Source organism: Scardinius erythrophthalmus (assembly GCF_964197995.2).
Source record: "Scardinius erythrophthalmus genome assembly, chromosome: 23".
NCBI lineage: Eukaryota > Metazoa > Chordata > Actinopteri > Cypriniformes > Leuciscidae > Scardinius > Scardinius erythrophthalmus.
This window is the reverse complement of record NC_138243.1, coordinates 8175896-8203711: the sequence shown is the minus strand read 5'-3', so window position 1 is coordinate 8203711 and position 27816 is coordinate 8175896. Positions and strand designations below refer to the sequence as shown.

The following is a 27816-nucleotide window of genomic DNA, read 5'->3' as shown; positions in this document are numbered from 1 at the left end:
GTGTGTTTTAGAATCTCAGATGCGTACCAATGAACTCAACATGTTTGTAACTTTTGCTGAAACACTCATTCTTGCAGTTTGGAGCTTTAGTAAAATGTAATAATTTGTTAGCAAACTAGTGGTTGGAGGATGCAGCATATACGCAGTCTCTGTGTTATGGTTAATTTCTGCACTCCTCGGCTTATGCCATGCGTTTGGACACCGCTTGACTCATCAACTCCATCATTAATATTTATTATGGAACTCTCAGTTATTCAATTATTCAGTCTCCTTTCTCAAAACTTAGGTAGACGTTACATTTGAGTCAGAGGGAGACCTGGAAAACTAATATTCTTCACTATCCTCCTTGAAATGTGATATCATATGATTATTATACACCACCTCTGCTTGAACCATCTGCTTCAAGACCTTGAAAACATTTGCCCTCTCCACGCAACACTGAGATTATACTGCTTGATTATAAAACTCTGAACCATGCGTAAAAGTCAAAATCAGTAGAGAGTGGAGCTTGAGGAACAGTATTTCCACTCCTGCGAAGCGTGAGGAGCTACTCCGCATCCGTTTTGGAAAAACAGATCAAAACCGACCCGGTCTCAAGAAGTTTTTTGACTGCGACAGCAGGCTGGTGGGGGGCGAGGGTTAAATGTTGAAGTCTCGATTCACGAGAAAGATTGGTCTGTGGCCAGTCACTTTGTGTGCTTTCTTTATGAAAAGTAAATCATCCAGAGCTCCCCGGGTTTCGCTTATTTGAATTGTCTGAATGAGCGACAATTGCTGGCTGGTCTGGAGAGCCGTGAGTGACGACAAAGTCTTTCCCCCACTCCTCAGACATTAAATGTGTGCGTCAGGTCTCGTCCAGCACTTCATCACCAATCCCTCTCTCTCTCGTCTGATTTGTGAAATGACGGTCTCTTCCCTGCTGGCGGCCCGAGAGGGTTTGGTGAATGGCTGTCATTGTGCTGGCTGGTTGGGGGGGGATGTGTGTGCCCTCTGGCTGATGAGGCCGCAAGACAGTGGGCACACTTTGGCTCCTCTTCAAAGAGCTCACTCGTTAATAAACTCTCATCCCCTCCTCCTTTTATCACAAGGACACTTTATCACACTGTTCTTTTCTTTTCTTGAGTTAACAAATACCTTTTTATCTCGCTCTGCTGTCTAACAAGGGCATATCTCACAGCTCTGCTATTTTAAACAGCCCATCACTCTTCAGCGCAGTGCTGTTTATTAATAGCTGTGCTATTTCAGTCAAATTGCCTAATTTTCTAAATGCCAGGATCACAATTACTTTTTCTGTTTGTACAAATGGCTTTCTGCGGATTGTTTGGCTGTTGTTTTGTCTTTTACTTGATTCTTTACATTGGCCCTACTTTTTTGTACTTGTTATGGACATTTCCTTGATGCACAAAATAACTTTCATTGTTTGCCTTTTACTTTTCCTGAGTATTAATTCAGTTGCTTTAGGCCCAAAACATACTCTACACAGGTACATGAACGCAAACGCTTCTAGCTACACAAGATTGATTTCTACTGCCATGGTAGAAATGAATCTTTTTTTAAACAGTTGGTAAAAATGCGTTAGTGTCTACCTGAATAATAACACATCTCATTGTGATATCTTCACAAACATGGTCAATATGGTGGAGATGGACTCGACCTGAAGAACAAAAGGATATTCTGAGGAATTTGTTGAGCCCTGAGGAGTAAATTAAAAGGTGTTCCTGTCTCTGCATTTTTGTCAGCTTTCTCCACTCTTACTGGCAATCTGGCTGAGAGACCCATTGTGTTGCTGTTGCCTAGGATATGCCGCTCTTGTTTGGTAAATGGTAGCATGTCCAGGCAAGCAAAATTATCACTTAGTCGGAGGTGTTTCCCTATATGGCCTGCTCATTTCCGACCAAGGGTCAATGTAGGCCTCTAATAGATAACTCTTCACCCTTGTGGAATCTTCACGTCTTCTCTTGTTTTCCTGCCAAAATGTGCATTTGTTCATTCCAACACAATGGAAGCTATTAAAGGAACACAATTTTTCCTTTCTGTACAATTAAAGCGTATTAGAGCAGTAGGCCAACTATTAATTTTTAGTCATGTTTCTGAACCCTATCCATGACTAGTCAGAACGTTGTGGTAAAGTTAGTTGACTAGTCGTGCAAGTTACCAGAGCTTCAAAAAGGACAAAAACCCACTATAAAAACACCATAATAGTGGTCAGAGTACCATACTATTCCAGATCTTGTAAAGCCATCCGAGAGTTTTATGTGAGAGACACCCTCCACCCTAGCCAGGTTTGAAGTCAGTGAACTGCTAAGCACCTGAACCAGCGTTGATAACCTGACCTGTACTCTAACTCTCTGTTACCTTATTGGTCCTTCTATGAACTAACAAAACATGTGCAGGAAATGAGAATGTCAGCTTTAACCAAGACGAGGGCTTTGTAATCATCCGGCTACCAAGATCTCCAGCAGTGGATGGATGTTGAGTGGCTCCACTGAAGGTGATGCACTCTTTTCAGGATTGGTGACCTAAAGAGGAGAACAAACGAATGCCAGTGTCCAAGAGGTTCCCCTTTACCTAAGCTCCCAAACACTAGAAGAGGTCCTCTACAAGGTCAGCCTTTAAAACGTCCACAGTCGCACACGTTTGCCCCTTGAGAACCTAGAAACTAGAAACCTGGCGCTTGGGGACCCGAGGTTCAACAGGAGTAACAGAAGAGAGCTGCCGGAGAGAACGTGTGTCAGCTGAGAGGAGCAGATGGATGGAACAAAGGCAGTCATTGTTACGGGCTTGAATGGCTCACGTGTTTTTGGGCTGGAGGCCCAGGCTCTGCAGCTTACCTGTGCTTTGTAGCCATGTAAGAACCTGGCCTCAAAACTTAGCTGTCAAGTCCTATGAAAATATTATTATACCCCAATAGAAGATGCTGTCTTGGGAGCTGCCAGAAGGGTTGGTTCTCTAGAAGGCAGCTGTGGGTGGGGGCAGTGTTTGCACATGGAAGCAACTTCCTCTCATCGAGGCAAGCTTGGCAGTTCATCAATGAGGACCTCACACCTTGGAAGTGTGTGTCTGCCTGGGCCTGTCCTTATCAGCTGTCCTGTGACATCTGCCTCTATTGTCTGAATAAGAGCACTGGCTATAAGATCCTTTTTTTGGAGGGTTAGATTACCTCAGGTGTTAGACCAGTTCAAACAAATTTGATTATCACTTGCTCGGTTGGACATCAGTGACAATGGTTTTCTTTTTCTTTTTGTTAGCTACCATGGAGCAGGAGACAGCAGGATGTCATCTTGTTCTAGTTGCTCCATTTTGGGTTCATACCTTTAAACCTCATGAAGCAACTAGAGGTAAAGTGCCTTGCTCAATGGCAAAATTTAGTTTAGCCAAGATTGCCCCTGTCTGGTATGCAATCTTTTATTTTATATGTCAGTTGGCTCATGTGATTTATGTTTCGGCTTCAGAACTTCCGTTAAGGGAACACAGAGAGCATCGAGGCTCCCTGGTTTCACGGTGCATTGTGGGACTTTTTACGGAGTGAGCGTAGGATTTTGTGATTGAGACAGCCCTTAAAATAGCAGACTCCCTGACTACTGAACTAGGGAGCTGATTGAGACACACCCATTGTCAAGCCTACTCCTCATGGTTGAACTTGGTATTCTTAAGAGTAAAACTTTTCTTAACTACTATTAACTTGTTATTTTCTGACTTAAGAAGTTCAGAATATTTTGTCACCTTAAATAACCTCTTAAAGTTAGAATAACCTCCAACTTTCAATAAATTCATTAAGCATTACAACAAAACATTAGCTACATATGATGCATATTACTAGATATGTGCATGAGTACTCTGAAGTGACAACATGATCGGTAACTTAAATAATGATTGGTCATGACTATGCTGAATTCTTCATTCAGTAACAACTCTACAAAGAATAGTCAAATTAGTCAAAAGAGTCAAACCTCGCTTCAATTTTCGGCAACATTCAGTTGCGATTAAATAGTTCTTAAGAAATTTAAATAGTATCTTAGGAAGTTCCTTAACTTCTTAAGAAGATTTTCATGAATGCGGCCCCATGTCCTTTTCTTTTCTTCTTCTTTTTTTTTCGGTCTTTATCTTTAGCATTGGAGCTAGGTAAGGACAGAGTCAATATGATAGTTTATTTAGCCGAGCTGCTTGCAGGACATCAGTGTCACTTGCTATAAATCGGATGATCATCAACAGCAGTTTACGTCCACAAATTGAGCCAAATTGCTTTCATACTAATTTTTACCAGCTCTGGAGTCGACATGAATTGATACTCCCCATTTTTCAAGCAGACTTGTGTGCGGTACTTTGATGCCGCAGGGTTTCTGTTGCCAGTTTGAGAGCACAGATTATGTCCACAGCCATGCTAAAGACCATAATGAGAGCTCACTGTTGGAGTTCTGGAGGTGTATCGGTTCAGCCACAACATCCCTTCTTGAGGTGCCAGAACCCTGGACTGTCTGGACACCGCGCTGAACTCTTGATCTAACAAGGCGCCACACGATTTATTAGAGAGTTTTATACTTCTAATGCACATATTTGTTTCTGACACATGTTGGAACACTATGCCTAAGATAATTGTTGGTTTTATTCCCGTTTTATGTGAACACACACAATCCCCTTGTTAATTGTGGAATGAGAAGCTTAATCAGTTGGAAACCCCGGAGCTAAGGAGATGTTCATATCCTGTGTTCTGTTCTGGGGATTGTATTTTCATATCAACCATTTCAAATAAATACATATTAATAAAGAAAGGAGTCCAGCACCCTGCAGACATTCAGAAATGTTCTAGTTTTATCTTTCTTGACTATAGCTACAATCCTGAAATTCGCTCTTGCAAAATCTTATAGATACAGCAACTCAATTGAATTTGTGACAGGATGTCAACAAAAAACTTAAAGAAAGGCTTGTGGAAGTTTTTGCACACATTTGCACTAAACAATAAAAAAGTTCATGAATGCTCTTTCGCTAGTTGTGCAGACCAGACAAATAGTTGCTCGTTTTTTTTAAAAAAGTATATCACTTTGAATAATTTTGTGTCTGCGATGTGTTGGCTACTTTCTAGGGCTTTTTGTTGTAGACTTAAAACATTTATTCATTTAAATTTGTTCTTGAGAACATTTTGAGCATATTTAAGATTTGGTAAGTTTCCATCATGTCACGTCAACTTGTTAAAACGTTTTATTTATTATTTGAATGATTTATCACAGATAGCAGGAACATATCTTCAATTGCTATGCATGAAAAAATGTGCTACATGTTTTTCCTTCCGTAACATGTTTTTCCCTTCTGCATTTTGCAAGACTTATTGGGAAAGTGTTCCTTCCAAGACTGGAAATTAATTCCAGCTTTTGGTTGAATGTCTTTCCACAGTGATGAATTGCGAAAAGAAGCTCGCCAGCTGAAGAAAGAATTACTCGCAATCAAACAGCGAAAAGAAGATGGTGTGAAGAAAGAGGAGGATGTCACTGAGGGTGAGTGTCTCTGCCACGAAATCACAGCTGTTTGTCTTTTTATTGACAGAATTTGAAAAGCTGAAAGCGTGAGTGAAAGCGTAATTTATTTCTCGCACATGGTGTAATGAAAGCATTTTAACCTCTCCCAAAATCAAGTCAGCATGTACTGAGGTCCTCCAAACAACTGAATTGTTCAGTTTTGGAGGTTTGTTTTTGTACATCAGCCCTTGCTTTTTTATACATATGAAAAAAAATCTGAAGCTGCTGTGTTTATGTGTTTTGAAAGCCTGAATGTTGGCTGTGAAGTGAGCGTGTGGATAACATTAAACATTTGGCATTTCAAGCTGTTATTTAGTCATTTTTTTGGACGTGCCTAGTTGATTGCTTACCTTTTGTGAGCATTTTAAAGAGAGCAATGAAACTTTTTTTTCAGTCATCATTCGGTAATCATTTACTCAACCCCATATCATTCCAAATCAATGTGATGTTTGGATTAAAAAAGAAGAATTTTTGCAGAATGTTCTAAAAATGGGCCAATTTACATCATTCCATGGTGTTGATTGGACTGCTGTTTACTTGGGTTTCCCATAGCTATTTGATCAGTAAAAACACACAAAATTACCAAGTTTAAATATACCCAATGAAGCAGCTTTGACCACGGGGTGCCAAGCTCTAAAAACGGTAAAAGCCGCAGTGAAATGCTCCATATGACTTGTGCACTATATTTGTATTTTTCTTTTGAAGCCATTCAATACCTTTGTGTGAGGAGCAGACAAATTCGAGTTATCCCCTTAAAAATGTCAAAATGATAATTTAGTAATAATTTCTATTTTTTCTTCTTCTTTCCTTTTTTAAGCATGAACATAAATAACCATGCCATATTTCAGCCCAAAATCAAAAGGAAAAAAAAGTTATTATATTTTGCTTAAATAAAATTACAATAAATAAATTAAATGGAGGTATTTATGTATCATGCTAGAATTTAATGATTTTTATATTGTTCAATTTATAGTGCTTAAAATTCTTTAAAGATGTTTGGATTACATTTATTACGGTTGTACAGTAAAACAGTTGTGTTGTAGTAATCAGTGACTAGAGAATGTCAGTTACATTCTTTGTACTAATGAAAATGTGGTTGAAGGAATGCTTAATATAAAAAATAATCTAATAATACAAATAAATAAAGTATAAATAATCACAATGCAAAAATGAATGGTTTAAAAAAGCCTTTATTTCCATTATGCAAAATATAATCCCCCCCAATATTGCGCTAATCCCTAAAAAAGTAACTAATTGTGTTACCTACCGTAAAACTTCAAATAATAGCCGAGTCCCAAATAGACGCCTGTCTCTTTTAAACGCCTGGTGTGACGACAGGTTTGGGTAAATAAAGGCCGGTCTCAAATAGAGGCCTGGTCTGTTTTTTAGTATCGGGTTATATGATCTTCTAAAACCAGTCAGATCGTCTGTTCTATGTTTTGAATTAGATTTCACGTGACAGACGCAACCGTTCATGAACGACTCATCACTGTGTGTGTGTGAGGATATAATACATTTCATTAACTTCGGGATGTTATCCTTAGGTATGTGGCCTGACAGTAACTTCTGATGGAAGCGAGGATCACCTTATCCATTGTTTCAAAGAGGGAGAGTCGTGTTTTTTTTTTAAACAATACAAAGTGGCATTTTGGGGTTAGTATTGAAAGGACAGTTACCATGGCGATTGGCGAATACACAATATAAGAACTGTTAATGAAACATGGAAACGCTCCTGGTGAATAGAATGAAAATCACCCCTGCATGCAAATCCTTCTCAGCTAACACACGTACCAGTAACGTGATTTATTGGTATTTTACTTTTATTTCGTGACTTACTAATTTACAATGTAACAACGTTGCATGCTCGTAGTTTCCTTTGCACTTTATACACAGCGCGCGCCGCCGCATTTGCGCGTTTGTAGAGTGTGCGCTATGAACACAGTAACGGCTGACATGACAGGAACGTCCGTTTTTTTGAGGTAAAAGACTTTTTATTTCAGCGTACACATGCGTCGCTGTCTGGTAGTCCATATTGTGCTGGGTTTTCTGAGGTAGTTGTGATTCGCCTCTTATAACATGCTCTAAATGCACATAGTTCAGCCCTCTTACATTAAATGTTTTTGTTAAACACATTCGAATTAATTATAAATAAAACATAATATAATGTGGTAACCTCCTACTGTCATGCTTGAACATCTCAACACTAAATTAAAGGCCTGTCTCTTATAGACGCCTGTCTCAAATACAAGCCGGTGCAGTTCGGCGATTTGGGTAAATAGAAGCCCGGGCTATTATTTGAAGTTTTACGGTAGTTTAGTTACTTTTTATGGATTTTTTACTTTTTCTCATCTGGGCTAGGCTTGCTTGTTTTTAATAACAAAAAATTAAATAAAACAATAAGCGTCAGGCTGAAGGAAATGCAAATTCACGTCTGTTTAGCTCAAACAAACCTTTCAGCTGTGCTGCCATTCTGGATTGCGGAAGAACACAGAACAAGAAAGTTCAACACTCTTACATCAGCAATAAAAACAAAGAAATTAAACTCATATGATGTTTATTTAACGTCATTTTTGGTTATTTGTATGGTTGAATTGAATCATCAAATGTCAGCAGCAAAGACATTGTTTAATAAAGTGAGATTAAATACAAAAAGCGTATTTGAGAGTTATTCATTTGGAATACTGAATCTGTTTTTGTGCAAGTGATATGAGTAAATACTCACATATTTAGTCTAGATCTACAATAATCATGTTCGCACACAACACTTCTTCACTTACTCACGATTTCTCTCAACATGGGGACAGGACAGCTGTCAGTCAATACATGGCAAAACAAAGTAATTTGCTTTTTTGGAAATTTTAAAGTAATGCGTTACTTTACTAGTTACTTAAAGTAATTCGATTACGTAACTCACATTACTTGTAATGCATTACCCCCAACACTGCTGTTTTCACTCAGTCTCCTTAATTTCCTCAAACTTGATATGTTGTGGACAAATCAGATGAGAGAAAGAAGTTATTTGAATATTCTTCTCATTACCAAAGAAGATGTTATCCTCACAGGATTTGAGATAGAGGTTTATCTATTCAGAAGAATGTTTAAGTTTTCTCTTAGAGGGTCCATTCAATCGAACATCCATTGGTAAAGAGACTTAAGAACATTTCATTTCACTGTTTAAAGTGCACACAGAGCTCACACAGACAAGGTCGAAGCCTTTTCTGTTTGTCAGATCCAGAAAGCACTCCTAGCTCTTGGGTTTTCGCTCTACTTCCTGTGAGGATCACTGCATGCTTGAGATTTGCGCAGGCTAACCTTTGACCTTTGCAGAGCTTTGCAATGGCCCTGTTGTATATCACTGTCTTCACGTTGTGTGTTCTCGGGGGCAAAGGTGTGTCCCCTCACCCTTGTCGTTGTCAGTGTCTTTTAACGTTTGGCCTGGAATGTGCTATTTATGCTTAGCAGCCAGTTCATGTTTGAGGCCTACTTGCTTTAGCAAGCAGGACAGTATTTATTATAAAATTAATTACAAAGAGCTGTCTTGGAGAGTTTGTGTGATGGGATGTTCCAGTAAATTAGGAATGAATTGCAATCGTGGTTTTAGTTTCGCCAGTAAAACTAAATACACCCTGATAATCATTAGTTTGAACTTTAGTTTTAGAACTTGTCATGTGTGAAAAATCTGGTTTGTTCAATAGCACATGGAAATGTACAATAGAAGAACTTAAACATTCTCTCATTGGCTCTTCATTTGGCGCTATGACAGTTTCTTGACAAAACGCTTAAACAGTCACTTGTGCCAGTATGGTGTTGACATTATCCACATTTTTGTGGGTAATGTGGAGTGACCAGCCTTTGCGTTTGCAGTAGAATTTAAAAGAAATAAATGAAAAAGTAAGTGTTACAAATCGTAATGCTGACGGAGGTGTAATATATTTTTAAGACTGTCAGCTTTGTTTCGAAGGGCTTTCGTAATGACTGTGAAAGACAAATTTGACCAAACTGTTGAAGACACGTGAAATTCCCAAGTCACTTTGAAAAGTATGCAGATATTTTTGTATTGATTTTATTATTTACGAGAGGAAAATTAGTGTCAGAAATGCGTGTCTGCCCACAGCGACCCATTTGTCAGTCTGTCAGAGGCATGTTTGGGGGCTGTTCACACAGGACACATTTTTGTGCTCTTTATATTCTATTGTCTTTAACTGTTTGTCTGTGTAAATAGACTTTGCATCAGACAGACACATAACAGCCATGCTTTTATAAAGCGGTGTCAAAGTTAAAAAAAAAACATTAAAAACTTTTAAAATAGTACTTTGTGCTTGAATTGCTCGGGTGGGAAGAAAATTCCTTTTAAATCCTTAATAATATTAATATAATAATAGTAATTCCTTAATTTATAATTTTTCTTTTACTACTGCTACACTGTGTAAAAAGTTGACGCAACTAAAAAAAGTGAGGAAACCTGTTGCCATAAAATTAAGTAAATAAACTTCATGTAATTGAAAAAATTAAGTTATGTGAACTTGACATTTCCACATTCCACTTAATTCCTTTTAATTCCACTTAATTTTTTCAAATATGCATGCAATTTATTTACTTAATTTTATTGCAATGGGTTTCCTCACTTTTTTTTTAAGTCAACTGATCACTTTTTACAGTGTACTACTACTTCTAACTAATAAAATATAACTCAATATAATAAAGATGTTGGAATAATATAATATAATTAAATGTATGCTGAATTGTAGTTAATATTAGAAACAAAAAATGTGAAATCAATAGTAGTAATAGCAGTAAAAATTATATAATTGAGATTAATTGAGATATATATACAGTACTGTGCAAAAGTCTTAGGCATGTTAATATCCCCAACATCCCCCTGAAAAAACGGAACTTCAATCATCGCATTTTAAACTAGCTTCACCGATGTTCTGCTTCCATCTTTGTGTCAATATCCAGAAGTTGGCTGTCTTGCCATCGAGACATCTGGCCCCACCCCCTAATCTCAATGTTTGGGTTTGAGTCCGGTTCTCTAGTGTTCATATGTCCACAGAGGCTACTTCCAGCTTTGTATTCAGTCCCAAAAGCAAACACATTCCTCCCCTCTCTCTAATAACAGCAACCCGCTCTCTTGGCATCTGGTATCTTATTTTAGGAAGAAGCCAATTGTCTCCTCCGCAATTCACCAAGCAAACTAGAAGACATTTGTACCTTTTTGAATTATTATTTTCGACAGGCATCACTTTAGTTTTCAAGACATAAATTATAGCATGTTCGTCTAGTCTGGTTTTCTCTTTCTTGGCATGGCTGTCATTTGTAAGAGCCAAAAATAAGAGAGACATGCTAAAAACACTGTCCGTTTTCTACCCACCCTAAATGATGTGGCAACATTCTTTCTACTACTCTGAGTTATTTATACAGGTTATGCCTGTGTGCACAGGGTGTTTCATTTCAATGGAGCCTTGTCAGTCAAACACATTGATGTGTAAGAGAAATTGTCAGAGCATAATCTTACAAAAAGACACTTTAGAAAATGATTTTCTCTCAAAGCATTTCAATGCATTCGTTTCCTTGCACTAGATTTGCCAACCAATAAGTGATTTCTGAAGGATCACGTGACACTGAAGACTGGAGTAATGGTGCTGAAAATAATAAAGCTTTTTAAAATATATTAAAATAAAAAATTATTTTAAATTGTAATCATATTTCATCAATATTACTTTATTTACATATTAATGTATTTTTTTATCAAATAAATGCAGCCTACTGTAGGTGAGCAGAAGAAACTCCTTTTAAAAACATCCAAATCCAAAGTGTTGCCCCAGTTGTATGTGTGTGTGTATATTTTTGTTATAATAATAATAATAACAATAATAACAACAACAATAATAATAATAATAATAATAGTTAGGGATGCACCGAAATAAAAATTCAGGTAGAAACTGAAAATTCTTGATGCACTTGGCCGAAAACCGAAAATAAAAACAATAATGAATTTTTAAAATAATTAAGTTCATATTTCAATTTTATTTTAAATTCTAAATTTTAAAAATACAAGCCAATAAAATAAAAATAACCACACTTTTTTTTTAAGTAACGCCAAAATTGGAGAGAAAACATATTAAAATAATATAAAATATCAATATATTATATTGCATTCAGTTTAATGCAGAATCAGATTTAACAGATTTTTATATATAATTATCAGGGATGCTCCAGAAATTATTGGTCGAAAATGCATTTTTAGTTTTTGGCCGAAAGAGAAAAAAGGCAGAAAATATGAGCCGAAAATATACGTGTTCAGCGTTCAGGTTTAACTCGCATGCAGTGTTTTTTTGTTACTTTGCGAGATGCACAACTTCAAAGCGACTCTGTCAAATTTTTCTTGGTCCTCAAAAGAGTTGTCAGTGTATTCGGGTAGATAATATCCAAGGTTCAGTACAAATTAAGCTCAACCAAAAGAAATTGTGGCATAATGTTAATCAGAAAAATCTGAAATTTGGGTTACGGCAAGGCGCTTACAATGGAAATGAAGGCGACCAATTCATAAGCTTAAATTACCATTTTAATAGTATAGATACAAGATGTAAACAATATGTATAACTAGTATTTAGTGTGCAAAATATTGCTTACTAACATTTTTGTTGTAAAGTTCTATCCAGTTGTACATGTTACAATGGCAATGCAATGCTAAAACCCTAAAATAAATGTAAAAATGGTTGAAAAAGCTTGACAGCTCCAATAATGCAATAATGTAAAGTTTCAGCAGAAGAATGAATGAAGTGGTTTTATAAAATTATAAACTTCACATTTCTCATTTTAAATGCCCCAAAAAATTAAATTAAAGGGGTGGTTGGTTATGATTTCACTTTTTTAACTTTAGTTAGTGTGTAATGTTGCTTTTTGAGCATAAACAACATCTGCAAAGTCACGACACTCAAAGTTCAAAGCAAAGGGAGATATTTTATTTTAAAGAACTTACTTTTTAAGGACTACAACAAAACGGCTGGTAGAGACTACACAACATTCCTCCCGGGTTAGTGACATCACTAACCCTAAAATTTACATAAACCCCGCCCCCGGGAACGATTTTATAGATTTTCATGACAGAATATCAATGACTCGAAGATATCTACACATAAGCAACATAAATTCATCAACTAACCATTCAGAAATGTTGTCTAAATGTTTTCACTTCTTCTTGAGTCTCTTCATCTTTGTCTGACTCCAGTTTGAACATAAAAGGCTAAAAGTTTTTCAGGACACAAGCTGTTGAAGCTCCGCCCTCTGTGCCGGGAGCAGCAGCTCATTTGCATTTAAAGGGACAGACACAAAAACTTTGCGTTTTTGCTCTCCCTCAAAAAGTGACAATTTTAACATGCTATATAAAAATATCTTTGGATATTATACCACCCCTTTAAAGAAAATAAGGGATGTATTGAGTGGCACAATTTCTATTAAGTTAGAAAACAACAAGCAACTCTGCTATTTAATCAGAATATTGCGACCTATCTAGTGGGATCTTCAGGTTTTGACTTACTTTGGATATACTACAGTTGAGACCCACTACCTTCATAAAAACGTAGGCTACCAAAAATACTGGCAAATGCTGATTGTCAAATGCGCACTAGATGAACTAATTCCATTTTGTGTGTTTCTTCTCATTAAGTTCAAACCTTTAGCATTGAACTCTACCGAGTAATTCTCAGCAGAAACTCACGTCCTCCCATGCTGGGCTTCTGAAGATGCAAGCGTCGACTGATGGACCACAGTTAGCTTCGAGAAGCCTTGAATTCATCCACTCGTTCTTGACCAGCGAAAGGGAAATAATCCACCTCCCAAATGATGAGGTGTTTGTCGTCCCCATCAACCCCCTGTTGCTTGATTTGTAGCTCTTTTCGGCCCGAGTGACAGGAGAGGGATGGAATGTTGTTAGAATAGCCGTCAAACTCAAAGACAGTACTTAGCAGCACCAGCTGGAGTAGACGGAGTGTGCTGCTGTTGTGGGCCCTAAGGGTGCCATCATTCAGCAGTCCTGCAGCTGGGCCGAAGCGCGAGCGTTGAGCAAGCCTAGTGGAAGGCATCACTTTTTGCTCACATAAATCACGAAGAAAAGGGTTGTTACCGGCGCTGACTTTTAGAAAAGGTGATTTTGATCACGGCTCTAAATTTGTGGCATTCATGCGTTGAATACCTCTGTAAATGAGTAATTGCATGGTTCGAGTAGCTAATGACAGCCAAATAACCTGTTTCACTCAAACTTTAGTTACTTAATTAAGTTCCACTCTACCTGAACATTACACCTCCAGTTCGTACAGAAATGTTTTCAGGTGAAGGACGAGATGTTTGTCTGTCAGGCATGTAAATTGGATCCAGTTCAAGCTGTGTCGAGGGTTTTTTGAATAATCGACTAATCCAACAATTATTCGAGTGATTATTCTGGGGATTCATTCTGCAGTTATTAAGAACTCTACAATAATTCAGCTTTTGTCTTGACTTAAGAGGTTGTTTTAGAGTTAAAAACAGCAGTCAGTTACTTTCAATGAATGACAGGTAAAAAAAATACTTTATTCACTTAAATTTAATGGAGCTGCTTGATCTCACCTTTTTTTGAAGGGGGAAGGGGCTTTTTGATTGGACTGGATATTGACAATTACCTCGTGTTTCTTTTATATGTCCAATTTAATTAATAATTGAACTTATAATAATTGATGCTTTACATAAATGACCGATGCCAGATTGTGAGCTGCATCTTCCTTTCCTGTCACACAATGGTCTTGGGCTGCAATGCTTTTTTTTATTGCTCAGGCTGCAATAAAAACTTTGTCATTTGAGTTTGAAATGATCTCGTGTTACGTCCTGTGAGATCAAGACTATTAAACAACAAAAATGTTAATATACTAATAGTGTTGTCACAATACTGGAATTTCTAACTTCGCTACAATACCTTGAAAAATATCTATATTTTATACTTTTTTCGATACCACAGGGAAAACTGCCATAAATACCGCCATACAGATAATTTGTTATCATCTCATAATATTTTTAATAATTTGGGTAATTTTGTTGTTATAGCTTACACAGGCTTTATTTTAATTTCTGAACTACATTTACAAAAAAATAGACCAGTAAACAGTCAGTAATAAAATAAGAACAAATAAAGAAATTGCAAAGATAGCACAAATAAATACAATAGAATACAGAGAGATGTGAAATAAACAGCTTTACATTTTTCAGGTGGGTTTAAAGAATATTCAGGTAAGAAATGCTACAGCTAGGCTAATCAAAGGTAAAATAACACTGGATAGTCTTCATTGTAAAAATGAAATACAGATTAATGCTTTCAATTAAAGTTACAAAAGTTATTCAGTCAAGATCAGCGAGTCTTTTGTTCTCTGATTAACATGACAGACGGCAGCAGGTTTATTAGGCTGCTGTCACTTTAAGAGCTTATGCACGGATCCAATATACTGTTACACAACATGCGTTATCTTTCTTAACTATTTACGTTCCAAAACTCACTATATTTACCTGTAAACTCTGCAAGACAGGCACTTTGAGATTATTTTAGATGTATTTGACCATTTAAGCGCAGTAAGCCACATTTGGTACTTTTGGTGCTTGTGAGCTGTTTGAGAGGCGGCTTTATGAGAGCGCCACTTATATAGATCAGTAGTGCGCGCGCTTTTGGTGTGAGTGAGAAACCTGCGGAAAAGATTATGTGCAATACAAGCACTATTTAACCGGAGCGAATGAGACGAGCGAGTGACAGGAGGAGGAGAGAAGAGAGAGCCAGAACGCGCAGCTGGTATTGGTGTATCGATACTGCAGAAAAGGAGTTTTGGAACAGTTTCAATTATTCCAGTATCGATAAATATTGAAATATGGATATTTTTGACAAAACTACATACTAACAGTATCAAATTTTTTTGTACATTCACTGAATCACACTCATTGTACATTCACTGAATCACACTCATTGAATCACTGACATTACTGCCATCCAGGTATTAATAATCTTTTTTTGTTTGGAAAAAGGGGCTTGTTGACATGACATGACAAAAATGGTTGTGCTGCTTAATATTTTTGTGGAAATCATGATACATTTTTTCGGGAGTCTTTAATGAATAGAAGGTTCAATGAACAGCATTTATTTGACAGAAATCTTTTGTAGCATTATAAATGTCTTAACTGTCACTTCTGATCAATTTAATACATCCTTGCTGAAAAAAAAGTAGCATTTTTTTTTCCAGAAAAAGTCTTACCCCCGAACGGTAATTTGAATGGTAGTGTATATAACAGTCCTTACAAAGAAACGTTAAAACTATTGCAGCAATATTTTTTTATGATTTATAGGCCTGTATGCGCAGTATAGACAAGCTACTCAAAGAATGTCATAGTTCTTGTACTTTGTTTTAATACTTGTTTATTTCAGTCCTATCAAGGCTGTATCTTTCACCGTTTAAACTACGGCCACGATAAACATGCTTTCCATCCCATATTGGCAGCCCTGTTTTTTTATAGATTTGAAAAGAGGTAGAGTGTTCAGTTTTCTACACAGTTAATGTGTTTTAATAGTCTTTGGCTCATTACTTTCTTTCTGTCTTTCTAGTTTTCTATTAGCTCATGCCACAGACTAAACATTTTCAAACACAGTCAGTGGCTCTCAGACTAACGCATGGCACGCTCTCTCAGTTGCTGAAAAACAAATTTCCAGCCTCTCTCCAATGCGGTTTTCACTGCAGCATAAATACGAAGAATAAACAAGTGTTCCATTTGTGAGGGGAAAAAGATTTTTCGTTACATGACAGCGCTAACATGAAATAAATCACCCGAATGTTGGAGGCTCCGTCTGATGTAGTTTGTTCCCCTTGAGCTTGTTGTGGAGAAGCATTCAGTCATAGTTGCCATGATGGCAGGTGTAGTCGAAAGAAGCAGTGTACCCGCGGGGCAATCTGTGACATCAGTGCCAGCCGTCTGAGCGGGGGGGCATTAATGCCTGTAGACACCAGTGTCAACAGCCCAGCCTTGATGTTATTGAGTTTTCCAATTCCTGCAATTCTAGCGTGGAATTAATAGAACATACTTTATTTTTAGGCACTTCTCAAATTGGTGGGTATAATTAGTAGAGCATTTTAAAAGACCATTACATTGTCTTTATCCTCTTGCAGTGTTCAGTTTTTTTTTTCTTTTTTCTTTTTTCTTAAATAAGACAGAAAAGTCTATGTAGTAAAACATTCAAATATTCAGCTACAATTTTGGAAAAATACTGTAATGGTAAAATACTGTAAAGTTGCTACAGGTAAAAAACCTGTAAATTGATTAACAGAAAGATTACAGTAAAATACTGTTAATTTTGCAGTTTTTGCAGTCGTCTATTTAAGCCATTAGTCAACTAAATGCACGTTTATATTAATTTAATTACTTAAAATATATACTGGGTGTGGGATACTAAACCATAATGAGCCTTTAAAGTCCGCCTGTAGTCAATAACTTTATAATTAAAACTCATCTTTGATCACCCAAATTACATATTTACACCCTTGCCCCATTTAATATATGTGGTTCTATGAATATGCAAATGAGCCCCGCCTCCACTCACTCACACCAGCTCAGAGATCCACTGGTTGACGATCACACGTTGATCTGATTGTTTAGTTAGTTTGTGACATCAGAAACACCATCGATTTCAAACTGTGTTTTTGAGACTGTCTTTGGTTCACTGCAGTTTTAAGAAAATACTCAGCAATTGTATATATATATATATATTTTTTTTTTTTATTGTTTAAAATTTTACAATTTTGCTTTGACATAATATTGATATCACCTGGAATGTAGAACAATGGGTTTAACATCTAATAAAATATAGCATTAAAATTCTTTTAATTACAGGAAGCTGTATATGATTGACCTTTTATATCAAACTTTTATATCACAAAAATGTTAAGCAGCATGACTGTTTCCTGCGCATCAAATCATCATATTTCTGAAGGATCACTGACACTGAAGACTGGAGTAATGATGCTGAAAATTCAGCTTTGATCACAGGAATAAACTAATTTTTTTTTAATGTCAGAAATTGTTTATTTTAAGTTGTAATATTTCACAATATTCCTGTATTTAATGTATTTTTTCATTAAATAAATGCACCCTTGGTGAGCAGAAGAGATTTCATTCAAAAACAAAAAAAATTAATGTTTCCAAACTTTTGACAAATTGCCACCAAATTTACCTGTTATAATATCATGGAAGAAATGACAGAACTTTTATTTCATTAGATGCTTACATTTGCAATTTCTCCTCCTTTTGTGTCTTTACTCTTTTTTTTTTCTTCATTTTGTAGTGTTTGCTGTGATTATTTTGAAAGATGGGTTGGCCTCAGCGTTACATAAACACATTTTGATATGTTTCCCCATTTCATTTGTGTAATCCTTTCAGTATATATGTCTGTATATCACATGTGTTTCCTTATAATTTGAATAAAATCCATCTCTTTATAGCACAGAAAGTCATTTGGACTGCAAAAGTCATAAATTTTGGCCTTTGCACTGATGAGGTTCTTAGGACCTAAATTTTGGCATTGGCGATACGATTATTCTTGGAAGGAATCGGCCCACAGGAGCTGTCATCTTCATCTAAGTTTATAGCAGTATAAACTTTATGTATAGTTATGTCCATATGATAGTAATAACTTCAGTTCTGGAATTCAGCTGTTTTTCTTTTTCATGCAAATCCTTTCAAGTTAGTCAAGTTTTTATATATATAAAACTAAACTAATAGACAGATTGATTCCTGAGGATAAGTTAATTTCTCTTATCTAGATTGTGATCACTCTTCTTTTCTCTCAAAGTTGTCAGTAACCCGACCAATGAGGCGATGACAGAGTACCTGGAGAGCAGGAAGAAGTATGAGGAAATACGGAAGCAGAAACTAAGGAAGGGTTCTGGTCGAGAGGCTCAGGTGGGTCTTTGCTTTAAGACACTACGGCTATAGTCTTTGCTTTAAGACACTATGGCTGCTTCCGAAATCGCATACTCTTTTGAGTAGGTACTTATTTTAAATAAGTAATAACTTTTCCGACCGCTAAAAAAGTATGTTCTATATAGTATGAGTGTGTGTAGTATGAATGTAATCTGGACGTACTACATTCGCCATGTTGTCATTATCATGTGACCTACCAGCGTCAGTTGCTTTGCTTCACCTCCATTCATAAATCCTGACCCGTGGCCTCATGGGATAGTAAAGCGTCCTTAGAATGCACACTTCAGAATCTCACCGGAAATAGCAGGTAATCTGGGTAATTTTGTATTAGAACTTTGAATTCAAACAAACTTATGTTACTTACTGTTTTTCGCCTACTATAGAGTAGAGAAGTATGTGATTTCGGATGCAGCCTAAGATTTTCTCCTGCTCTTATAATGGTAAAAAAAAAGGTTATGTAATGATTTGAGAAGAGCTGGCTCATTCCTGCTCAAACTAAACGACAAGTTTCTTCTTAAAAGAACTGTTCACTCAAGGATGACGATGCTGCCATCGTTTACTCGTTTACTGTGGAACACAAAAGATGAATCTCTGAAGAATATTGGGGCCACTTTATTACAAGTTCTCCAAAGTCATACTTTTTGTCACAAACAGAGAAATTAGTTAATTATTGATAATGTTCCACCCCAATAGGCTATTAATTGACTACAGATACTCTGTCTATCAAACAAAATGTTACGAGTCGGTTCGCTCACTGATGTACCTGATGATTTTGGAAGTTTTGGAAAATTTGCAAGTTTTGATGTTCGTACGGTCTAAAGCAGAGTCTGACTGAAGGATGTCATGACAGCCTGTTCCAGCTGTTTTTGTCCATACAATTAGTCAATGGGGTCCAAAACAACACTGGACCCTATTGACTTTCATTGATTGGACACTGATAAAAACTTTTTTCAAAATATATCTTTTGTGTTCCATAGAAACTATTACAAAATATAGTGCCTCATACCCATGAATCATTCTTAGGTGTGCTTTTTTTTTTCTTTTTAATCATACAATTTGAAAAGTCAAAATAACGTACTTTCTCTTGCCTCTAAAGACACTTGCCCTTTTGGAAAGCTTCAAAACCAAACTATCATCTGCGATCACGGAGACTCCTAGTGTTCCAGAGGAAAACATGGAGGAACTAGGCGAGGATGACGATAAGGGCTGGTGAGTGGGTTTTACTCAGTTCTGTACGATGCGTTCCCCATTCCTACAGAGGTTTAATGCACTAATGGACTTGCAGTTGTCTGTGATCAAATGCATTCTCAATAACTCGCGCCTCATTGGTTGTCCCAATGCACAGCTACTGTTTCACATTAAGGTAGCAGAGATATTTATTTGGACTAACATAGCACAACGTTCATACCTCTCTCCACATCAGGCACAGCTGCTGGCCTTAAGTGTGCCTGAACCACCTCGCTCTCCAGCCAAGTAATGCGTTTGGCTCTGGAGCGCACTGACACCATTAGAACAGTATGCAGTGTTTGTTTTTGCTGCGCTGCAATAGCCACTTGTGGAGAAGTAGTTTTCTCAGCTGACTTAACTGAGTAAATAACTGCTTCAGCAGACCGAGTGCCCAGATGGAACGTGTCACACCCACCGTACGCCAGACGGTGCACGTCAACCTGCAGTCAGACGCGCGTGCTGTCTTTCTAACAGACGCTCATTACGGGTGCCAGCAGAACGAGCGCTCAGCGATAAACCATTGTTGGAATTTTCCATAACACCACCAGCATATGTTTTGGATATGGGTGTGCTGATGTCCCCAACAGGCTTTTAATCAGCATAATCAATGAGACTTTCTTGGGCTACTAGCCTCAATTTGAAGACCAATTTTTGGTTTGCTTCCCCAGCCAAGTTGTGATGGTCAACAGGATTCAGCTACACCAGCACCAAGCCAGCACTAACCATCTGCCATGTGTCCTCTGATCCCCAGCTCTGAAAATTAATCTTGTCGCTTTGTTACTGCAGATGTTTTTTTTTTGTTCTGTCTATGCTCTCCCCATGACGAGCAGACACATGCTAGTTTGACTTCTGCAACACTATTAAATATATAGCGAAAAGCGGGGGTAAGATGTGGCAGCCCTAAATCAAGAAAACTGTGTTTTTTCTTTATATTTAGAAAGATCCCATCATATCTAGCTGCCAGTGACACACAATTAATTTGTTATGGCAAAAACTTTTCCAGGGCTCAAAATATATATGGTGTTTCTTAGTGAATTTCCACTATTTAAAATCATGTAATTTTTTTGGCTGCATTTTTAACCATGAATTATTGATATATTTTTTTTCTTCCAAAAACCGAACCATGCCAGTGCATGAATATTAAACCCTTTTTCTGGATGGTTTATGAAAATGCACATAATGTGCAGACAAATAGTACTTGGGAATGAGATTGTGCATTTTTGCCAATGGCTCAGCTTACCCCTTGACATGTTTACCCCTAACAAGTTGTGGCACTGTACCACTTTTTTTATATTTTTAGGGCATTGTTATTAATGATTTCCTTTAGCAGACATCTGTCTACAAAATCAAGTATTTGTTTACATTTTCTCCAAGATGAAAGGTGGCACAACTTACCCCGATCTCCCTACTGTTTGTTTTCACGGTATCACTCGCAACTAGGCACTGTGTCGGGCAGTATTATATGTTGTGAGCTGTAACAACTGCCTTAGCTGTCTGTATGTCACTGGAAAATTACAATCCAACAGCATACTATGAGATTATGAAGACAAAAATGAAATAATTACCATGTCACAGCGGTGCTAGATCACTAAATCACACACACCACTCACTGTGCAAATATTAAGTCTGTTCGGTTTTATTTTTGCCCTCCTTTAAATATGAAGACTAAACACAGCTTAGCTTTTCTTTTTGGCATCCTCTAGATTATTATTTTTTGTCCTGATCTGATGGGAACGTTTCCATGTTGGGCCGAGGGTGTTATTGACAGCTGAGTTCTTTGGCCAGGATAACATTTATGATGCTGCAAAATGAATCAGGCTCCAGGGAGCATCCATCTTAATGCTGCATGCGAGGCATAAAGTTATGGCCCTGATTGTGCGCTTAAGTACACAAATAGAATATCAATTAGAGATGTTTCAGTTTGATTCTGTTTTCTCCATAATCTTCCTATCATATGTGATGAAGATGCATGTGTTTGTAAGTACGGCCTCTGAGATGGCGGTAGGTACTTAAAAACTGATTTTGCTCATCCACATTTATGGCTTTCAGTTTGAAAGATGTGTTTTTCTATTTAATGAACTCTCAACGTGATTGGACATTACTGTGATTCATAGATACGCTTTATTTCTGAAGCCCTGCCATGACCAATGCGTCACACGGCACTTCTCGTTTTTCTGAGGATTACGGGAAGCAGACTGGTAAATCATTCTGCTTTTTTGCTCTCAGTTAAAACGTATAGCTTCAGCAGTTTGCTTTTTTTGGGTATTATTTTTTGGATATGCCCAATCCATATATAGATACAGTCCATTGCAAACCCAGGGTAGTTTTCCACTGGAAGTGTTTGAAGCGACTTGGATGCGGCCAGTCTTTGCTTAACTGCTTGGTAGACGTCCACTGCATTTATTTCATGCATTTGCAGGAAAACCGTAAATCACAATCAAATGTAAAGAATGTGGTCGAGTGCATGCCTCTGCGGAGAGTAATGTCTTTATGCTTGATGAATTATCAGTGTTAATGGTGTGCCGCACTGGTGACGTGCTGAGGATAAAGCGAAAAGATCTGTCAGACCGTCGTCCTCCTCCTTCACGCTGCAAGCCACCGCAGGGAAATGAATCGACACGGTGTGTTTTTCTCTCGTATTTGCTTTTCATCAAAGACTTTGAGTCTTTGTCTAAATATATCCACTCAAATGCTCCAACAAATACCACATGTGAGTGCAAAAGGGGCGCCATCATCTGAGCTTGAGTTCCTACGTGTGTCCTATCAGTTACTTTGTCCTCTGGATAGACTGTCATTAATGTCTAAGGACCCCCACGACGCTAGGACGTCTCAGGACTGATTCTGGGGCGGAGGAGGGACGGGAGGCCCCCAGTGCTAGAAAAACAGCAGTGGGAAGTCTGTACCACTTTCTGAACGCCTGGTGCACCCCACGAACGGAACATGGGTTACAACAGGTCAGACACTGGAAGTCAAGTCTGGGCCAGATTGTAAACTATTCCATCTGTGTCTGCGTCTACAAAAGCCCCTTTTCGACCAGGCCTCCTCTCTTGCTTCCCCCCTCTTTCGCAAAAGCGAAAGAAAAATAAATTCAGGAAGAGTCTTCCGAGGGCCTCGGCATCATGGCGGGAGCCCCTCCCTGATAAGAGCCCCAATCAAACGGTGGGATTTTTTGTGCGAGCCATAACTCTAGGCGAGGAGTCCGACGGGCTGTCATCACCGAGACTGCTAGACAAATTATCAGTGCCGACTGCCTTACGCGACGGGAGTCCTGTGGGTCTGCCAGAGTATAGCCATGACATTCTAGATGAGCTGTCACATCTCCTACGGACTTCAAATGGATGCAAGCAAGCACGCACACACTCGGTTTAACACTTAAAAATGGGCTTGCATGCACTCGCAGACTCTTTATGCATCTCTTTGGCCGAATTCAGGGGTTCTGCGATTGCTCAAAAATAGCAGCGTGGAGGATTACTTACCAACGAGAAGGCTCATAATTTAAGAGAAGAGGCCACTTCCATTCTCCATTCCTTAATGTATTCATCTTGACTCGGACAACTAGTTCAATTTAAAAATCTTCCTTCAGCTCCTACAGTAACTGCCTGACACACTTCTGCGAAACCACCAGAAGTTGCACCATATTGAATGACTGCTGGCAGTCGTTGAATTATTGAAAGTTCCGTCACATCTTGTTCTTTCAAACCAGCTCTGGGCTTTGGAGGCGAGCACGTTCATTACGAGACCTGCACCACAGATTTGGATTCTTGAAGGATGAAGTCTTTCCAGAGATTCTGACCTTCACCAGAATAGCTCAAACAGGTGTGGAATATCAGTTCCTTTCAAATCTTTTTTTGTTGTTTAGATGAGACCCCAGAGAGCCATCCAGCCATGTCCATGATGTATAACAATGACCCGTTTCACCCTTCTTGACATTTCTTTGAGGTACTCTCCATGTCTTGATTCAGACAGTTCCTCAGTAGCCATCATCTCAGTGTGAAATGTAGGTCAGCAGAGCAGGGGTGAGATGTGTGGATCTGCTCCTCAACCTAGACTTGCTCCAAAAACAATGCCCTAAATATGACCTCAGACAGAATGAAAGTTCAGCCATCATCTACTCACTCTCGTGTCGTTCCAAACCTGTACACTCAAAAATAAATGTTCCAAAAATAGTTTTTTTTCAGTGATGGAATAGAACTAATTTAATTTCTCCAAATAACTTTTCAGTGAAAAAAGCATTTCAAATAACAAGAACATTTAAAAAATCTAATAAAACTTTTTCCACTGTAAATAACTTTTTGTGGAATGGAAAGGTTCCATGGATGTTAAAGGTTCTTCATGAGCCATCAATGTCAATAAAGAACCCTTCATTTTTAAGAGTGTATGTCTTTATTTTTGCGCATACGGTGCCAAAACAGCATTGGACTCCATTTACTTTGATTGTAAAGACAAAGAAGAAATAAAGCATATTGGCTTGGAGTGACAAAATGATGACAGAATGTTCTATTCCTATAAATATCTTAGCGTGGACTTCTGACATCTTAGAAGGCATTAGTAAAACCACTCCGATATGACAGAACTGTAGTTCTGTGTTCAGAAACCTGTTGGCTTAATGTAAACAGTGTCTTGGATTGGGCTGCGGTCTTCAGGAGTCCTCAGGAAGGGACTTTAGCCAGCTGTGAGCTCTTCTTTCTGATGCTGGCACTCAGGAATGCTCCTGGAATGTTAGTCTGCCTGCCAATCACCTCTCCAGCCGTGCCGTGAAGAGAGAGGGAAAGAGCATTACTGAAGAAATGCAGTGTAGATGAGCATCTGTGCTGGATTATTGAGACCTCCTCTGTCGAGGCAGAAGCTGAAGATCAATCACGCTTCAGAAATATCGTGGGTGGATCTGATTGTGGCAAAGGATGTGCCACCAATGCAAAACTAAGGTTAAGTTTAGAGTTTATGGGGGTTTAGTATTTGTTTCAGTGTAATTGACATGACCTATGAAATCTTTAGAATTAGCCATGCAGCGATATTTGCACTTAATTGGTTTGGAAAACAGCATGTTTGTAAGTAGACGCAAGACAGCTGTACAGTGTTGAAGACACGTCTTAGTAGGATTAATAATTTTGGCTTCCACATACTCAGTCTTGTTGATTCTAGCTAAAGTAGAGAAAACATTTGTTATCGCTTAAAACAAGCAAACATTTATCTTGTTTGTTATTTGAATAATTTACTGTTATATTTTCAATTTAAAATACATTTATTTATTTATTTATTCACTTGGCGGGCACCATTCACAATGGAAGCAAATGACAGAATTTTTCCTTTTTGGATGAGTTATGCCTTTTTAAAGATGCTGTGAAACAGGCTGTTTGCGAACTCGTCAGATTTGGAAGTCCGCTCTGATCTGATCTTTTCCACCGGGAACTTCCCACTCTGATTCTGATGATTTATTTGCCTGTGAGCTGCGCTTTGCTGTTCTTTTGAACTGAACTCTGTTTCCCCTTGTGATTTAGGTTGGCCCATGTTCTGCACTTTGATGAACAAAGCAGAAAGGTAAAAGATGCCAACATGCAGGACGAAGACACATTCGAGATCTATGATCCACGCAACCCTGTCAACAAGAGGAGACGTGAGGAGAGCAAAAAACTCATGAAAGAGAAGAAGGCCAGGAGGTGAGACTACTGCTACACCCCTCGTTCACCCGCTGCCTCAAACTAGCCATCTGGAATGAGTCCGACCATTAGAAATGGCACAACATCAGGGGCAAAAGCATTTCTTCATGAGAGGAATCATATTAACTGATGTTCTGTCGGTATGAATGGGAGATATCTGCAGCCTCTTTATTAAAAAGACATTCATTTCTGCCTGCTAATACTGGAGATACTTGTGAAGATGGCAAGCGTTTATTGTTTTTAACCCATAGAGGAAAAGCAACACCATCTGCTCTGTCCTTAGTGCATTTTTTGGGTCTTCATACAAAAACCTTTTCATGAACGGGTTTAATCATGCCCTCAAAATGAGTGTAAATTGTCATCACAGTAATAAAAGTCTTTATTTCTAATTTTTAGGCTTTGTTGTTCACTTTGAGACCTAACTGATACACTGATTGAATTCACTTAACACACATATTTGGTTTGGGGGGGGGGGATGTGTTTGTAAGTAGATTTAATTCACTGTTTAGCTACATAGACCAATTAATCCTAAAAATGGTAGGAAATCAATCAAAGTCACATAGCCAATGCCAATACAAAGAGAGTAAGGAGACCATTAGTTGATATAACATTTTTGATTCTACACTGAGCATTTATTTCACACTTATTTTTAGACTCCCATTATAACAAAGCAAAATAAATCTGTCTGACAGTGTCTACACTGATTACAATGGGAATGTTGTAGTTTGTTAGACATAATGTTTGGACTGTGACTGGTTACAGTTGGGGCTGTGGAAATACGTGCTTCGATTCATGAAAATAAAAAAAATCAATGCATCCATTAGGCGTTTAAATCGGACGTTTCATCATGATATTACAACATTATTTTACCTTAGCCAGAATATTTGCGATACCTCAAAACATGCCGTGATACAATTGCAGTTTGATTAGATTCAGGAGCCTGTGATCAATATTGCAATATCATGTGCCTGTTTTACACATCCAGTGCCATTTCTTTCATCTCACTATTGACACCAAAAAAATAGCATGGACATTTAATTGAACTCACCGCATATTGCAAATCCTGTATCCCAACTGGCAATTCCACAACAAAAAAATCCTTGGTTTTATACAATATAACTAATCTAACAATATAGTTTAAATACAAAAGTTTTTTGTTAATTAATATGAATAATATAGAAAAATAAATGATTACTTTTTTTTATGTATATTTGTATATGTGTGTATTTTTATTTTTTTGTGTTGCATAAGAAAACATCATATCATTTGTCAGTTGATCGATGCATAATTACACCTAACATCCATAACGTAATTTAATAATCGATTGATTATATTGCCTATAACGGACTATAATAATAATATAATGATCTTGTTTATTTTGTTATATGCCATTAATTGTTTAATAGTTAATAGTTTCTGCTCCTATACTGTACATGACATCAATTTATATTTTGTTTCAGTATATTTTCTGTCACGTTATGCAAATCTATTATGCACATGTAATAGTCTTTTTAACGTCTGTTTGAGATATTTATTTTGCATCTAATTGGTTCAATAACCAGCTCTATGCAGCCGTATTACGCAATAGCAGCGTCTCTTATCTCTACTTCACATCACCGGCCATGACTGCCATCGTAAAAAAAAGAGCTCTTCTGCAGAAGCAGTGAAAATGTGCGAAAGCTAGATCCACTCCACATCTGCCCTAAATCGAGCAAGTACGAAGCTCAGAGTTCAACCTGTCCATTAAATAACAGGAGTAATGCAAGACACACATGACCGTAGTGAAGTAAACCAGAGTTACGCTTGACTCGTCCTGCAGCCGTACTTCCAAAAAATACAGTCTGAATCATAGCTTGATTCTCCCACCAAAAAAATACTCCCATTTGTATAAAACGGTGGCAAGATAATAAACAGTCCCTATCGTTTTTCCTGCCGTTCCTATCGGTCTTGTATTTTGTTACCGAAGAGCCGAGTCCATTGGCGTTCCTGATGATGTCGGCTGACTGTGGTTTGGTCTAAATGATCTACCACGAGTGTGCGCGACCAGCAGCACGGTTTGGCCAGCGCACAACCTTTTACTGCTCCTCTGGGATCACGCTTAAATTTTCATATGGAACAGGAAGGAGAGTTAATGTTACACCATAAGAGCCGCGTGGCCAAAGCCGCTGCAAATTTAAACCAGGTGAGACGCACCAAAGCCAGTGCAGCTTCTAGCGCTCTGACTCGCTCTACTGTGCCTCTGTCACAGGGAGACTTTTATAAAACCACTGGGTCTGCCATTTCAACACATCTCTACACCAAAGACTCGTTCAGAGTTGTTCCTAAACACAACTGGACTGACTGATCTGATAAATTATGGTGGATGTATGGAAAGGGAGTTGCTGTCTATATGCTGTAGGTGGTGTGAGATATCCATCATACAATTATTTATTTATAATACA

The 27816-nt window shown here is 37.8% G+C and overlaps 1 protein-coding gene across 1 annotated transcript in view; it reads left to right on the top strand.

Annotated features, from left to right (window-relative positions):
* Nucleotides 1–25769, top strand: part of cwc27 (CWC27 spliceosome associated cyclophilin) — a 38816-nt gene extending 13047 nt beyond the window's left edge. The window contains exons 10-13 of the mRNA XM_081354516.1: nt 5389–5489; nt 18361–18470; nt 19588–19700; nt 25217–25769. Coding sequence (XP_081210642.1) covers nt 5389–5489; nt 18361–18470; nt 19588–19700; nt 25217–25379 — 487 coding nt within the window. The 3' untranslated portion in view covers nt 25380–25769. The remainder of the gene's footprint in view (nt 1–5388; nt 5490–18360; nt 18471–19587; nt 19701–25216) is intronic.
* Nucleotides 25770–27816: the final 2047 nt, after the last annotated feature.